Source organism: Homalodisca vitripennis, chromosome 8 (assembly GCF_021130785.1).
Source record: "Homalodisca vitripennis isolate AUS2020 chromosome 8, UT_GWSS_2.1, whole genome shotgun sequence".
Taxonomy (NCBI): Eukaryota; Metazoa; Arthropoda; class Insecta; order Hemiptera; family Cicadellidae; genus Homalodisca; species Homalodisca vitripennis.
This window is the reverse complement of record NC_060214.1, coordinates 94530769-94548246: the sequence shown is the minus strand read 5'-3', so window position 1 is coordinate 94548246 and position 17478 is coordinate 94530769. Positions and strand designations below refer to the sequence as shown.

At 32.8% G+C, this 17478-nt stretch overlaps 1 protein-coding gene across 2 annotated transcripts in view; it reads right to left on the bottom strand.

Moving 5' to 3' along the window:
- Nucleotides 1-3150: 3150 nt before the first annotated feature.
- LOC124367763 overlaps nt 3151-17478 on the bottom strand; it is a 67807-nt gene continuing 53479 nt past the window's right edge. For both annotated transcript variants that reach the window (XM_046824864.1, XM_046824863.1), the window contains exon 6: nt 3151-8943. In XM_046824864.1, the coding sequence (XP_046680820.1) occupies nt 8774-8943 (170 nt within the window). In that variant the 3' untranslated portion in view covers nt 3151-8773. The remainder of the gene's footprint in view (nt 8944-17478) is intronic.

The window sequence follows — 17478 nt, the reverse complement described above, 5'->3', positions numbered from 1 at the left end:
TGGTATTCGGCGTTTTAATGACAGTAAAGATGCTGTCACTGGCTGACTCAAAGTTCAAGTGATCAAATTTTTGAAGAAGAAATTTCAAAATCACTGTACTGTGTTACTGTAATGGAGGTCACTTTCCCAACTGCCCTTGTACAAGCTACACATTACTGAAACATACATGGGAGAAAACCGTGTAGTCGGACACATAAGACTTGTATTGTAACAAAACAGTTCATCGCACAGCACAAACGTTGTCCGGAAACTACTTTAGAAAGTCGGCAATAAGCAACAAGCGTCGTAACACTAGTAAGTCAGACCTAGGACGAGCCCTCTATGCTTCATCTGCAATGCACACCATCGTACTGCTACACAGGGAACACGGAAACGATAGGCACTCAATGTCACATGAGCCGAACGTCCATTGACAGAAAACAATTCGTGAGAAAGTATCACTGATAAAGGTCCAATTTTGACATCTCTGATTTGTCTGTAGTAAAAATATCCCAAATCAAAGAATGAGGCACATTTTGGCCATATTTTAAATTGCACTCTCATTCCAATCAGAAGGTTTTGTATTTACAATTCATTTTAGAGTAAATAGGAAATAGTGTTAAGTATTTAGTCTGGCAAAGAAAATTGGAACAACATTTTCAACCCATGAAAAGAGGATTTGAATGTAATATAATTATTTCTCTTTGTTAGTTGGTATTCCCAAATATAGTTTAAAAAATTTCATGTAACTATTTCAGGTGTATCTGAACAAACCACAATAATTAATAAAATATTCTTTTTCTCCAAATTTAAATTATATTTTTAAATACATGAAATGGTCTATCACAAATATTACTAAGGAGTATTACAATTTATAAGCATTAAGGATATTTTCAACCAGCAATGGTCAATTCCAAAATACGCTTGGTAGAAAAATATTGGCTCAATTAAAATTTTTTTCAGACTTGTTACAGTGTAACAAACTTGTGCAACAAACAAAATAACATTTTACTAAAGCAAATATTCTTTTTTTTTATAAAATGAATAAGAAAATTGTATTCATTGCAAAGCTTGTTGAAATTATGTTTAAAAATAATTTCTTTAGCTGGTGATTTGTGTAATTATTATTATTTGTTTGAAGATCTAAAATTAAATTGATAAGTACAATATTCATGATGCTACAGTAGAACCCCTCATATCCGGCCTCGGTTTTACCGCACCTCGGTTTATCCGGCCACTTCCCGGAAGCCAATATCGAAATTTATTTACCACGGCTTGCAGACGCGCAGTTGCACGCACTAGTCTCCCACGACTCTTGCGTTATTTTGGTGTATCTATTTGTTTACATTTTCCTGTGTTGTCCTCAGTTGAGCTAATAGGTTTAACCTGTAAACAGTTAGTTGATTATTTCCAGTGCGGTTAGTACAGTACAGTACAATTGTTTTGTTTCGTCAAGTGCTGTGTACTGTAGGTTGGTTTATCCGGCCGAATCGTTATCCGGCCAGGGGCTCGGTCCCGTGGTGGCCGGATATGAGGGGTTCTACTGTATTCAATGTTTATAGGTAAAATACATTTAGAGAATTTAGATCTAGCATTAGCAAAAAGTATATTATATTTTGTTTTAACCAAAACTTGAGAAAAGAGAGTTAAATTATTAATTACAGATTTGCTTACATCATTGTTTCATAGCTGAAATTTGTATACAAGGTGTGTCCAAAAAGTATCCGACCTTGACATCTGGCATGAACTGACGTTACTCGGCGGCAACGGCAATCTAGTCCCCCAACGTACTCCCCTCCACAAGCCACTACCTTATTCCAACGCTCCTCCCACTTCCGAACTCCTTAAATTAATTTTGCGGAATGGCTAACAGGTCCTTCGTCGCATTTTGTTTTATTTGTTCCACATCGTCAAATTTTTTTCCTTTCAAAGGAATTTTTAATTTTGGAAATAGCCTGTCACAACGAGCTATGTCAGGACTGTAGGGAGGCTGTCGTAGTTGGTTGATGTCGTGTTTGACCAAAAAACGCTGAATAAGATTTGAGGAATGAGCTGACGCGTTGTCGTGGTGCAGGATCCAGTCACGGCTTGTCCACAGTTCAGGTCGTTTCCTTCACACTGCATCTCGTAGCCGCCTTAGGACCTCAAGATAATACTCCATATTCTCTGTCTGGCCTCTTGGAGCATATTCGTGATGAACAACGCTGTCCTGGTAAAAAAAACTGTCAGCTTTGTCTTGACATCGCTTCGACTTTGTTTTGCTTTTTTCGGCCGTTGCTCTTCGCGAGTTTTCCACTGTGAAGATTGAGCTTTTGTTTCAGGGTTGTAGCCATAAACCCATGACTCATCAGCAGTAATAACTTTTTTAATTAGCCCTGGGTCACTTTTTATCAAATCCAGATTGCCCTGTGCGATTTCAAGTCGACAGTTCTTTTGGTCTTTTGTCAAGCAGCCGAGGAACAAATTTTGCCGAAACACGGTTCATTTTTAATCTTTGTGTAAAATGTTACAAATTGACGATTTTGGTATTCCTAAATCTTCTTTCCGCTCTCGGACAGTCAATCGACGGTTTTCATTAATTGCTGTACGAACACGTTCAACATTTTCAGCGTTTCGACCGTTGAAGGCCTGCCAGATCGGTCATCACTCTCCACTGATATGCGGCCATTTTTAAACCGCCTAAACCACTATTTTATTTGTGTATTGCCCATAGACACGTCACCATCATAAACTTTCCGTATCGTAGTAATCGTCTCTGATGCTGAATGGCCTAGTTTTTGGCAAAATTTAATGCAAATGCCCTGCTCAACATGTTCAGTCATATTGAAATGTGACGCACACACATGGCTGTACTGTACGGAACAGAGCGCTGTAACTCACTGAGTGACCGGATCGTATTCAATGCCTAATGTGGGAAGGAGTAGGCTCGCCCCTCCCCTCCAATAACCGGTTTCAGCCGGTCGGTTACGCCGCGGCCGCCTAGTGGTCGGCGGTCGGATACTTTTTGGACAGACCTCATAAAACAAAAAAAAACTGAAATGTTGTATACAATCATATACATTATTTGCACAATAACATAGTACTTGCTGTAGATAAAAATAAAACATTTTTTTGTACGTACTACTATTTACTGTAAATAGGGAAAATATTTTTTATAATAACTAAAAAACACATGTTGCATTTATTTATTGTTGGTTAACTACAAGCTCGAGTTTTAATCTTAGAGTAAAACTAAAAATAAAATTTATCCCAACAAACTTTTTAACTGGGAAATTAAGAAAATGTTGTTCCACTTTTACACCCAACATAAGGTAGTATTTTCAAAAATACTTAGAATAATAATCTTATGAAAAGTGCATTAAGCAACAATTAATAAAGCAGTGCGACACTTGATTTATCGAAACTTGTAGCACATTTTATATACGCTAAATATTTATATACATATAGTACACACAGTAACTGAGATATGTCCAGGAGTAGTAGCTCATTTCTGAACTTGCCTGGGGTCCAACTCATACAAGAAACTGAAAAATGTTTAATTTATTGTTTTAGAACAATGTTTTGTTTACAATAAAATTTGCAAATGAATATAAATAATTACAGTATGTAAAAATAGATACAAATTATTATCTCGTAAAATAATTATTTTAACTTCTTTAAGAATATATAAATATGTACTGGATGTTTTACATAAGCTCTTACCCTCAAGCTCATTATAGGTAAAAGTTGAAATAAACTTATATCTTCGTAAATCATACACAAGGGAGGCTGTGTAAATATTTGTTAAATTCTTATAATACACAATGTATAAAAAACATGTGTGGTTGACCTGTTTGAATCTGAAAAATTTCAAAATTAAAATGGCTTCTATTGTACATAATTTTAACTGTCACACTTTGTTTATGGTTTGAAAGGTTATATTAACAATCTAATTATTGTAAACAATAAAATAATTACCAACTGTTTCAATATGGTGTCTGTAAACGAAAAGCATATAAACACTTATGAAATATCCCTTTTTCTGATGCAAAACTAAAAATTGTGAGCTATAATTATTTAGAATAACACAATTCTAACATGTACCAAAAGAAAAAATTTTAATAATGTTTATAATCTAAAAATTTACAATATTTTCAATAACTGAAATTTTCCAAACAACCAGGTGTCAATCTAAACAATGCGCGAGTGTACTACACGTTGCACACGTTTATCTCTGTCGAACTTTTGCTTCCGGTCATTTTAAAACACAATAACTAACTGAAAAGAACTAATAAAAAATGTAAACAAAGTATCAAAGTGAAAACTACGTGTCACCAGGTGTCAATCACAAAAACAAATACTGCCAAATGCTAATTCCTTCTTTCGCACTTTTGCTGATAGTCATTACTCAATTCGATGATACTTGAGATGTAAAATCTATTAATAGGTTTAGGACAACATTTTGTTGAATAACAGTTCAAACAAACTGGTTATAACTTAAAACATCTCAAACTACTGTCTTTAGTTTGGCATAAAACACAAACTTATGGTATATCGTTGGTTGTCCTAGAAAATTTATGATGTCTAAACAGGTTTTGCTGGATTTTTCACGTATGATTTGAACGAGCTCAAATTTATTTAACGTCTGAAATGAAATATTTTGCTTGAATTCAATCCGAAACAGCTTTACGTAAAACACCCAGTACATAACATATGACTTTCACTTGACTGAAAAGATGAAAAAAATATGAATTCAAATCAAAATAAGCAATATTATGTAAAGAGCATAAAAATGTACTTTTTGTGCTTTACAGAGAGAACATTCTGAAGACTTAGGACCATTTATAAGAAAAACTAACCAGACTTGTTTATTGCAACTTCTTAGTTAGACCCCAAACATATTTATAAACCAACACTGGAGAATCGATAGTCAAAGAATTTTCTATTAGAATATCTTGATATGATCTCTGTTAGTCTTACTCTTATTGCATTTAGTAAAGCAACTAACTAAACACAATGTACTTACACGCACAAAACATACATACATTATCACACAAAATCAAAATAATTACAACTTAAAAATATTATCACAAACGTTACGTACCCTACTCTTACAGCAAGGCTAATGATGCTATTGAAGCAGCATTATGTTTTATTTACAGTGGCAAGAAATCATTGGGTTACAGCTATAAGATAAAAAACATGGTAATGGCAAGTCACAATGTAAATAAAACATAACAATAAAATAAATACATAACAAATGAGTGACACCGGATTGGCCTTTTGCTAATTTTATTAATATTGCAATTTCATAAAACATCTGCAGGTACTTTAAACATATAATGAAACTTGACAAAGTTTTTAAAGTTAGCCAATTTTCTATCCATTATTTCATTTTTCATATTGTAAATATACTTAAAATCTGTATGTTATAAAACAATGGAGAATTTTACTACTTGCTTAATGTATTTTGTTTTATAATAAACTAGCATTATATCACAAGAACCTTACAAATAAAATAAAGAGAATTTGCATAATATTAGAAACAAAACCGTCAACTTCCAATTATGTGGGGATAGAACAGTCATAGTGGCTCAATAATAATTATTAAGTTAATTGAAATTCAGACAATTGTTCATGTAATACAAGGCTTATTGCATACAACAGATCATGTCATGATAAGAAGGCAAGCCATTGTGGAAATAAAAGCTGGTATAATTAGTTCCTTTCAACTAATATGTTATTTTGTTTTTACTTTTTTTAAGGAGAGGCCTACTCCCGTTTAAGCCTTTGGAACACTGATTAATTACTGTAGATAATAAAAAGTTGACTGTAAACATTACATTTTTTATATAAAATGCTTAGGTTTAAAAAACAGGTGACAGCTTTTTCTAGTTAATACCACGTAACAAGTATATAATTCTTACCAGTTTTAAAATTTGTTAACAATAATTCATGTCAGATATTGGCTTCCAAAATTATTCAAGAGATGTTTTGTTATTGAATGTTAAAAACATTAGGCAGATATAAAAATTGTGTACAGCACAAAATATTCTTATACCCCCAATTTATGGGATTATCATAAATATTGTAACCTCATACAGGATATGTTCTACAGTTTTTCTATTTTGTGGCTTCTTAACTGAAACCAATAAAATGAAATTAATAGACATATAAAAGTATAAATCAATTATAAAATAATTTTCTTACTTCACATAAGATTGTAAGACACGTAATAAATATAGAAATACTTTAACATTACTAAAGTGCAGCTGAGAGTATAGTGTAGACACTACAACTGTTATTTGAGAAATTCTTTTAAAACGACAAAAGTTGAATAATACTCAACAGCATCATAGTTTAATAATCAAACATCATAAAAACACAGAAATAATTTCTTACCTGTAAAATTTGAACAAATTAAATTCTATAGTAAAAATGTCTCAAAATAACTATAACTACATAAAACATAAAAACATTAATATAAACACTATATAAAATTGTACAATAACAATAATAAAACAAAATGTTCTCAATGAGTAAACGTCCCCTCTATTGGACGACAACACTAGAAATGCAGCAAAGTTATAAGAACGCTCAGCTAAAACCTACTAACACAAGCAGAAATCAGCGCTATAAAAAAGTTGTAATAGAATAAAACCAGCGTACAAAAAGTGTTTGTACAAAAAATATATAAATATGTATATTTTTAGAGTAGCGAGCAGAGAGCGTAGCAACGTTGACCTAACCTATGATATCACTAGGGCTTGAACATCGAGTGACGACTAACAACAAGAGGCAGGTTGTCGGACGCAGTCTGTTGTTCAACTCAGGGCATTCTGGGATATTGTTTGTGACCGTGGCATAGAGAGCAATAGAGAGATTCACAACCCTTTCCACAGTGTCAGTTAAAGGTTAAAGGTGCATTGGCAACCTTGAATACTTAATAAATTGTCATTCAATAAGAAATGAAGCATTAAGCAATAAATTTGCCAAATTATTTTAGGTAGAACTAATGTAATTCAATTGCAAGGATACAATAGACAGTAAAAAAACTTATAAATCTGATCACAAAAGCACAGCTCTGCGGCCGATCCCAGTATGACCTGCTCTCAACTAACAGATCGCACGACATTAACAATCACATTTATTGTGTCACGCTTCTGTTTAAAAATACAAAATTCATGTGGCGCAATTAACTCGAAAAATACAAACCACGCAACAAGACGGTGACTAGGAGTCTTGTACAAAAGGGCGCATCACAGTGGGTGTAAGCCTAGCAGCGCCGCAGCGCGACGCTGCCGGGAAGGCAATCTGCTGTACAGAAGCTCCGGCAGCAAAACACTGCTTTTTCAGTGAATCAATATTTATATCACCCGTTATTCCACTATAATCACTTGTTACAATCATACTTTTATTCACACAGCTAATCTTGAACGGTTTATTACACTATTGTAGAACACAGTGCTTAGTTGTTAACTATGACCAGAAAGAAAATTTTCATTCAAACTACGGTTTGATACAGTTTATGAAAATAATTTTTAAAAATCAAAAGATTCTAATTACTGAACTACAAAACAGAGTGCCAACCACTTTCAGTATTTTGTTTTCCTTATTTAAAACAAAATACTTATTCCAACTGTCTAAACTACTTTACTAACTCATTTTTTCGTGGGAAACAACTAAGGATCCAAGCCGAATCCTTGCTTGACTCCACGTCAGATGCATAAATACTGATCCAGAACGTCCAGTGTGACTTGAACATTGAGCATGGGCAGAGCCGTGAAACAGGCACAGCTTTCCGGTGGCAAGTGACAACTCTCCTTTAAGGCCCCTCGGCAATTATCAGGGTAAAAAATAGAACTTTCATTATTGTTCAGTAACAGTTCAATCTAAATTTGAGTAACAAAATTGTAACGCAACTTTCAGATCAGTCCTTCGGCAGATACTGGGATGAAACCCCAGTGGTATGAACAAATTGGACATAAGACTTCAAAACAAAACTGATCAGATAGGAGTCAATGATATAGTGTCATAACACTTTCATCAAAAATTTAACTTTCTTCTTGATATTTCACAAAAGACTTGCCTTTAAAGTAATTTAAACTGTTAACAGTCTGGTACTTTTATGAAGACTTATTTTAACTGAGAAAAATCAAATTCTATTACAGTTGATCCGCCTAGGGCGACCGCATTAAGTTAACTTTAACACCTAACGTAATTTCCAGTTAACTGCATTTAACGCCACACTGATTAGTGCACCACACAACTTAATGCAATACACACTTAGTGCTATGAAGCAGTTTAAGATAAAATGAACTATCAGTTAGTTTCTTTTCTGACAACTTATGTTCACTTATCAAGACACAAAATTCAGCTCATTCCTGTAATTCATAAACCTATAGAGAAAAAGTCATCCACTTTTGTTTTTGATGATATCAAATTATTATTTGACCAACGAGAATCTGATAATCTCAATTTTTTTAATTTGACTGTTAGTTTTGCTAAATTAATCACTCACTGGTGAACAATGCAAAACACCAAGGCATGTTACAGTGTATAGTGAACGCTTTATGTAAAACTTAAGCTTTGGTGCTGCAAGAAAACATGTGGTTAAAAAAAAAACAAAAAAAAAACAAAGCAGATATGGTTAATAAATTACAAGGCAAGACTTTACAGCTTAATCTCAGCTGACTCCATCTGATGGGCTACCTGCCTTGAAGCCTTACGCCTCACATAACAACGTCTCATCTCGGCTGAGGGCGGAGCGAGACAATCTTTGTGCCCGGAAAACTGTGCCCCGCTCTTAGCGTAGTCAGACCCGGATCGGACGCACGACGGTGTTATTGTTGAGTCGTGTAGTCCTGTAGTCATTGCAGTTCTCGTCCGGATCCGTCCACTCCATCCGACCTCCGCCTTCATGGTAACCGGGGTTCAGGATGATGTTCGGGACTAGCTCCATGACCTCCTGGTCGTCCCCGACGACTGGACCACCAAGGCACAAGCGGCAGGTTAGTCACAGTGTGCAAGCAACAGTTTATAGTATACAGACAGACAATGGCAAGAAATGTGCATACATTAAGTGAGTTATTGTTAGAACACTGAAGCAAAACGTAATGAGTAAGAAGTGCATAAATGGTTTTTGGACAATCTGAGCATCTCATTTTGACTGCTTAAGGGAAAGTAGTACAATACTTTATCGAGGTAGCCTGTAAATGTTGGCAATCACACATGTTGACCATCAGAGCTACGTGGATACTGTAAAATATCAGGATTATGTCTTTGTTTTATTATAAGATTTCATTGTTGTGTATCAAGTATTAAACCTTGATCTTTGGGAAAGTCATAGCATAACATCAACCTTCAATTATCTCCCCTAAGCATCCCTTAAATTTTCCTTTCTAAAAAATGTTACCTGTACTGAATTTTCTTCTTAATGAGTACACTGTTCAACGGAGTACCAAAACATTTTAAAACAGTGTAATTAATTGAGGCATAATGATAAAAAAATTATACTTTTAATAATGATAATTGAAGATTGTTTGTAACATTTGAAACAATAACGTTTTAAGTTTTTGTTTATACTTTGGAATTATAAAATCGAGGATTGTATCGCTTTGTCTTTCAGAACAAATCCCTTTTCAGTTCATCATGCGCTGCTCCAAGCATACTACAAGTAATGTGTGATGATTTAAAAAATAATATTTAGTGAGAAGCCTTTTCAAAATCAAAGCTCCAAGCAACTATTTTGCATAAAGAGCAGAGTTTTATACTATTTCTAAAAAGGTTAACTTAAGGATATAATTTTAGTACTGGTCTAATGCGGCATATGGCAAACCGGTTGATTTGAGTTTCACCAAATTCACATCAGCCTTATCTAAGCACTACCCCTCGCATTACAGCTGATTCCATAACTGAACCGTCAGATTTTATACTAAATAGACCAGCGAGTGTGCATGATCACAAGCATAAGCAAGTTATAACTTGACCCCACGTACATGCAGCAGTAATGTTTGTAACTTGATCCAACAGGACACAAAATCACAACAAGCAACTCTGTAGTAAATTATGTTACTGGGTTAAATTTACATGTTTATCTATTCACACCTTCACATAATCAACTACTCATATTTTTATAGCTTTTTAGATCAATATGACACAGAAAAAACTGTCACTCTTCCCTAAAAGACACAACTGATATTTTGGTTACTTGTATGTTTTACGTGTCATTTAACATTTTTACACAAATTAAAAGCTGATTGGAAAAGAATTTGTGAATTACAGAGATTACAGTAAATTACAACCATAATGCACTAATAATGGAAGTGAAACATGGACATTAACGAAGAAAAATGAGGGGCGGTTGATTGTTTTTGAGAATAAAGTTCTCCGAAAAATATTTGGACCAATATGTGATGAGGGGTGTGGCGAATAAGAAAAAATATAGAATTACGCAATGTATACCAAGATCCTGATATTGTGGCTTTGGTGAAGGCAAAGAGAATTAGCTGGCTAGGACATGTACATCGGAGACAGGAGGGCACAAGGTTAAAAGAGGTCTACCAGGCGATACCGGCAGGAAGGCGCCCTTTGGGTAGGCCAAAGATAAGATGGTGCGATCAAGTGGTCGAAGATGTGACCCGGTGTGGAGGGTCTGTGGATCTGGCGGAAGACAGGGTGGCGTGGAAGAGGCTCATAGACGAGGCAAAGAATCGACTGAGATTTGTTACGCCCCGGCAGTAAGTAAGTAAATAATGCACTAATAATCGGATCAGGGGATCGGCTGCACTAAGATTAGATAAAATACGTGGTAGCTGGACAAATGGGGACCTACTGCATTTCCATTTGGGTTATCACAACAGGTTATCGGTTACATTCTTGTAACCTGTAAAATGTTAATTTTTTTAACAGCTGTAACACAACGTTGTTATCAAAAATTTTTGGCTTCACTGCGAAACTCATTTAATCTTGGGGTAATTTTGCTACTGAAACATTGTGATTATATAGTAACAGAACCATGATATTAAATAACTAGTTTCTATCTTGAATTTGAATGATTTTGATACACCTCCCTAATACTGCTTGAGTTTCTAGAAACAATCACTCACATATGTCATTAGTATAAAAATCAAATAAAAGCCACTACGTTAATGGTGGACGAAATTGTGCATTTGTAAGCATTTTTACAAAGTGTGATTAAAAACCATGTCCCACACACTATTTTTTAGTAGTTATAACTCTTTATCAAGCTCATCTTTATTTTCAAAATAAGACATTTTGCTTTTTGGCCATGATTTGACTATTCCTGGCCAAACTTTATTTCTATGGGAAGAATTTAATAAGCACAACAACTGGGAAAAGTATAGTGGAAGTACAAAGACAAGACAATAAAGTCCAACATTGACTTCGTTCATGGCGAATATTTACAGTATTTACTATTGTATACAGTATAGCGTTAAATGTCCCAAAATGTAGAGAATAATGGAAGAGGCAAGGATTTAAAATTTCACTCTATATAACTTAACATGCAAAGAAATTAAAAAAAGCAACCGTTATTTATTATTCATAAAAAAAACAACCCCAATTTCATTTTTCTATGTCTTTTCTATGTATTTGTCGAGAAAAAATTGCTACAAGTTAAATCGATATAAACTAAAAAAAAAAATAATTATAGGTATTAAAGTACTGTGAATGAATAAAACATTTAAAAAAAATTACATATGGTACAAAGGACCGCTAGACAAAATCTACAAGCAATATCACAGAACATTTTTAGCAATGACATACAAACACATATAAAATTGTTACTCAGTCCTAGGGGAGTTGCGGTGTTACTATTCTACCATACTTTGGTCTAGTAACTAGTACAAGTAACACGTCTTGTGATGTGCTGTCATTTAAAGTGATCTATTTCTATTATACCTCCTATAAGGCAAAGCAATATTTACATCTAGCTACTCTATGAGCTCCTAGCTCAGTTGCTTCTCCTAGTGTGATGCAGGCTATGGTTGGTTTCCATGCTGCAAATCTAAATACATTTTTTTGACTTACCGTTTTGCTCCTCTAACACCTCATTGATAACTTGCAGAGATGATTGTATTATCTTTTCATACACACGTTTGGATCTTTTGTACTATTTATTCAGTATAAATATGTAGAACTGTTTTTTGTTAAAGACAATAAACAAATTATGATTTTAAATTATCATTAATTCCTTTCAAAAGTTTTTTTAAATCTTTACTTAAATTGCCAGAATCATTTAAAATTCTTATAATCGTAATAAAATATTAAAGTAGACTACCGTCCCTTTTGCTCCCGAGAAATATTTGACAGGTACAAATAAAAAAACCTGGCCTTCTGACACAGGGTACCTTCCAGGACCCTGGGGCCAAATTAGCAAATTTTCAGTTTCTAAGTTAAAAATTTATATTAAATTTGTTTATAATCTTATTTTTTATAAACATTTTTATTGTGCTTGTAATAGACTATTCTATACACTAATGTACTAAAAATTAGATTCATTTAATCATAGAAAACAGTTTTTGAGAAATAATGAACTTTTAAATTTATAAAATATTGAAATATAGAAAAATAAATTTTAGGGCATTTATATTTATTTGCCTTAATACAATATTCAATGATGAACACATATACAGAAATTCAATAAAATATAAAAATACTAGTGATATAAGAAATTTTCAAAAACATAATAACATATTTATATACAGTTGTGTGAGTCCGAAGATGTACTCATTGAGTACGAAAGGCCTCACAAAAATAAAATCTTTATATTATTTGAGAGTTTATTTAATTAATAGATATTTATATACTGTTATAAAGGTTGTATATGCTGCTCCTTTATTATATACGCTACTATTGACTACATATAATTCTTTTACCTATCAATTTAATCATACCTATGTAATAAAACAGTTCTTTCTGAACATAAAAATATTACAATTTGAGTACATACATTTTTTATAAACGTCCGAAAATTCAGATGCAGGGCAAATTAGGAGGTTATTTTAGCCACAAAATTGATTGTCGGGAATGAAAGGATTAAAATAGTTGTAAACTATCCGCTTGTAGAAGACCTGGAACTGTTTGTTAAATATTTCCTTTGCAAATAAAAAAAATATATATCAATTCTATTATTCTGGAAAACCACCTCCTAAGAGTGTGACTTTACACTCTAGCAAAGGTCTTTAGAGACTTTGTTTGTAAATGCTGTCAATATAACACTTGTTTTAACCTATTCGTCTAGCTAATATTTGTTTCCAGTGGGGCGCTTGTGTTAGAAATTAAAATAGCAGAGATTACAGTATTCGACTCCAACCATTGTCACTTGGTCAGGAGTAATGTACTGACCTATGTTTTAAGAATTGCATTCTCTTCAAACTGAGTAATGATAACTAATTGTAATACATTATGCCCCACACTCGAGTGTGTATTTAACAAGTAATAAACCATCAGGACGTAAAAGCATGCAAACTTCTTATACGTATAGATCTGCAGATTGTAGATAGACATAGCCTTTAGGGTACGTCCAAGATGCACGCTGATAAAAGTAGGTAGACAGAGTCAGATTTCTCGGCGCTGACTGTCTGACTCTGAGCGGTAGGCTGATGTGGCCATTATGTAAGCAGGTTGTCAGCGCAGAACGAGCTGCCACCAAAAAGATATCAGTGTACAATGGAACTTACAAGTGAACAGGCTGCAGCTTTATTGCAGCTTAGTGACAATGTTGCAACCAAGTTAAAACCTATGAGAAGTGAAATACATCCCATTAATAAATTAAGATCTGTTTACGGGAAGTAAAAACACCTATTTCCGCAATTACTTGCCGACGAAAACCCATTTTTTTTAATATTTCAGAATGATCCCGGATACCTTTTATTTTATTTTGTCAAAAATTGAACACAGGCTGACTAAGAACTGGGCGAATTACCACACAATCCCTATTCAACAGACTGGTTGTCACATTAAGATACGTAAACACAATTTTTATAATTGTATAGAGAAAGTATAGTGATCGCACAAATTCGATGTTGGTTTTTTTGACGGATCTTTACGTTTTGGGGTCCTCTGAACCCAAAAAAGTGGTTTTACAAAATGTCTTTTACAACATACGTTGTTTACTAAACATTGAAACTGACTTGAAAAGATCAGCTGATTTACTAACAAACTTCTAATAATTCTAGTAATTATATTGAAGCTACCCCTATGTGGGCACCAGTAAATGAAATTACCTATATCGACCATGGCCTATAAAACACGTTTTAGAACATTGTGAGAAAGTATGTGCCAGTTCTTGGTACCGTTTATTTTAATCCGTGATCCTCTTTAAAAAAACCTTAATATCTTTAAATCTTCCGCCAACAGGCATCAACGATGTTCCTATTGGAATGTTCTTTAAGGCGCTTATCCCATATCGGAAGATTAAGTTGCACTTTTGATACTAAATCGTCGATATCCATCGTAAAAAAAAAACAAACAACACACTCAATACACACACGAAAATCACTTTCCGACTAGCAGGTTGTCTGAAACCAGAATGAACAAATCATTCCGGTAAAAATCGGAGTCAGACTACCAGTGCGCAGAAAGTCGGCGCGCAGGTGCAGTGTGGCCACTCCTGCTTAACAACGTGGAATTTCACGCACGCCGACTCGGCGCTGATCGGTGCCGATCGCCTGACTCAGAAAACCAGCGTGCATCTTGGACGTACCCTTATATATCAAGACTTTCAAAATGACTGAACAAGTTAAAAAAAAATCTGTTAGATCTAAAAATTCAATGATAATAACATTAATTCTTAGTTTCGACTTATAATAAATGCCATATTCTCTCATAAAACACACACAAAAAATGCCTTAGGTACTCACATAAAAAATATATGTGTAAATTAAAAAAGTATATATATCAAGTAATGAAGTGAAAGACATATGGCTTAAAGTAATAATACGAGAACTTTTGATTTTTTTAAAATAAAGCAATTAAATTGAAACAAAAAAATGTAAGGTAACTTTTTTAATTAGTTCCGTAACCACCTAACTGCATCACATTAGAAAATCCAATATAAAACATGTACAACAGGTTTATAATGTTTCAAACAACACAATAAGAATTATAAAAATTGTCTTATAAAGTTAAATTTGAACAAGCTTAGGGTTACACTTTAATACAAGTTATATTTATATACATTTCTTTTGAAACATCAAAAAATTAATTAAATTCAAAAGTATTGTAGTAGCAAAGTATTTTTACTGTATTTGTAAATTACATAGAAAATTATAGAATATTTTAATTATTCACTTAAAAATTTAAATAAACTGAATTATAAGATGAAAAATATGGTATTTTATTAAGTTTTTTAGAATGCTTAGTTAAATTATTTGTGAACGCCCTATGTGTAAGATCTTATATATACTTTAATATCTTTTTCCACTAATCAATTCTTATATATAAGTATTTTCATGTTTCTCTCAATCTGCTTTAATATTTATTTTGAGTTGTTCATGAACGCTTCCTATATACGTTGGATCACCCGGATAGTACTGACTTGAATGCGTTATCAAATTACAAAGTGCAATTCTAACACGACTCCTGACCAAACGAGTAAAACTGGCAGATATGAACAAAAAACACAAAAGATTTATATTAATGTATAAAGTTTATTAAAAGAAACAAAGCTTTACAAGTATACAGAAAGCATGACAACACTTAGAGTGACTGACAACTTTCTATAAGCGACTAAACATTTCTACGGAAAGCTGACAACCATCGATATTAACAACTAATAGCGAAATGCAACAATGACAAGGTAACTAGGAGAGTACACTATAAATGCGGTGTAGGAACGGAAAAAGGCAAAGGCAACAGTTGTCTGGACAGTATCCTCCGACCCTACATTTTGTTTCCAGAAATTTCTCAAAATTACAACTCAACAACAAGAAAAGATTAATACCAGTTTTTGAATTGTTAGCTACAGGTTATTTTACAGGTTAATGGTTATTTTACAGTTGACCACTGTTAATCATAGTTTCAACCAATATTGTTCTCTGAATGTGCCAAAGTTTTGAAATTATTTACAACTTTATCTTAATTTAACAACTAAAAAAAGATTACCTTTACCAAGCTCTAGTTATCCAATTCTTTTGATTATAAAAATTTCAAAAGCGTATTCAAACATTATTACCAATTAAATTTTGTTAATGGAGACTGATAATATTTTTATTGTAATACAAATATTTTTAGTCTACAATGTATTGTATTTATTTTTAGTTTTACAAAAATATACCTGATTTTGATGAGACAATCTCAAAAACGATGTATTAATATTTTAAATTACTATACATAAAATGAATGTAAAGTTATAAATAATAATAATAAAATACATAGTTATGTTAACAAAACGTAAAACATATTTTGAAAATTAATCAACATAAAGAAAATTAATTATTTTATATAAATTCCTAAAAGGTGATAATTACAAGAAACAGTAATAGTGTTAAATATTTTCCTAAATAATTAAAAGCATAACAGAAAATGTGTTCTTCCTAAAAATCTTGATAATTTTAGTGAAAAATGACGAGATGAACACAAAAAAGTTTTATAATCTAGTATACACAAATTTAATTTTAAAACATTACGTACTCTAATTTGGTAATAAAAAGAAATGTTAAGTTTACGTAACTCTTCATTTTAATCTGTTTCCTAAGATACAAGTAAGAGTGTTTCCTCTACAAACAAAACCAAAATACTCAAAACTGGTTTTCATTTCATTCAATAAGCAAGTTTGAGAGTAACCATTGCCAAAACCAGCATGCACTTAGTCTTTTATTTACACTTACATTCTCATTATTTAGGAGACAAAATTAGGACTTTTTGCACAGCGCACTTCTATCATTAACACCTGACCTATTATTTGAAATACGAAAAATTTATTCTTTTTGTAAACAGACATGTTGAGTTAATAAGATAAATTCAATTTCAAATATAAAATTTTAGCCGAGTTGCAATGATGTAAAGGTGGTGCTTATTTTGAAAGAATTATTAATATAAAAAACAATTTTTTTAGGAGGAAAACAAAATTTATGTACTAAAGCACGTTTGCATGAGAATTTAACTGTGCCAGACCTGTATGAAGCAGTTATAGAAATGAAACTAAAAACAGAATCAGAAGTGATGTAAGTTTGTCCGATAAATACTTGAACTAATCCAATATGGCCGCAGTAATCTCATTAACTTGCATGTAGCCTGACAGGTAATGACATGTTAGTATTAACAGACTGCTAAATGTGCAAATTGTTATTCGCATTTGTTCCCATTCTGTTTAAAAATAAAAAATTACAAAATTACAGAGCATAAAACAGTAAGTTTCTACGAAAGTTCTCAATAAATTAATGAAATACCTCAACACAATGTTTACAACAATTATATAGTGACGAAAACAAATATTTTCAAGTGAATTCGGTGTGGTTTCCACTATAGCCATGATGATGGAAAGCTGAAATGATT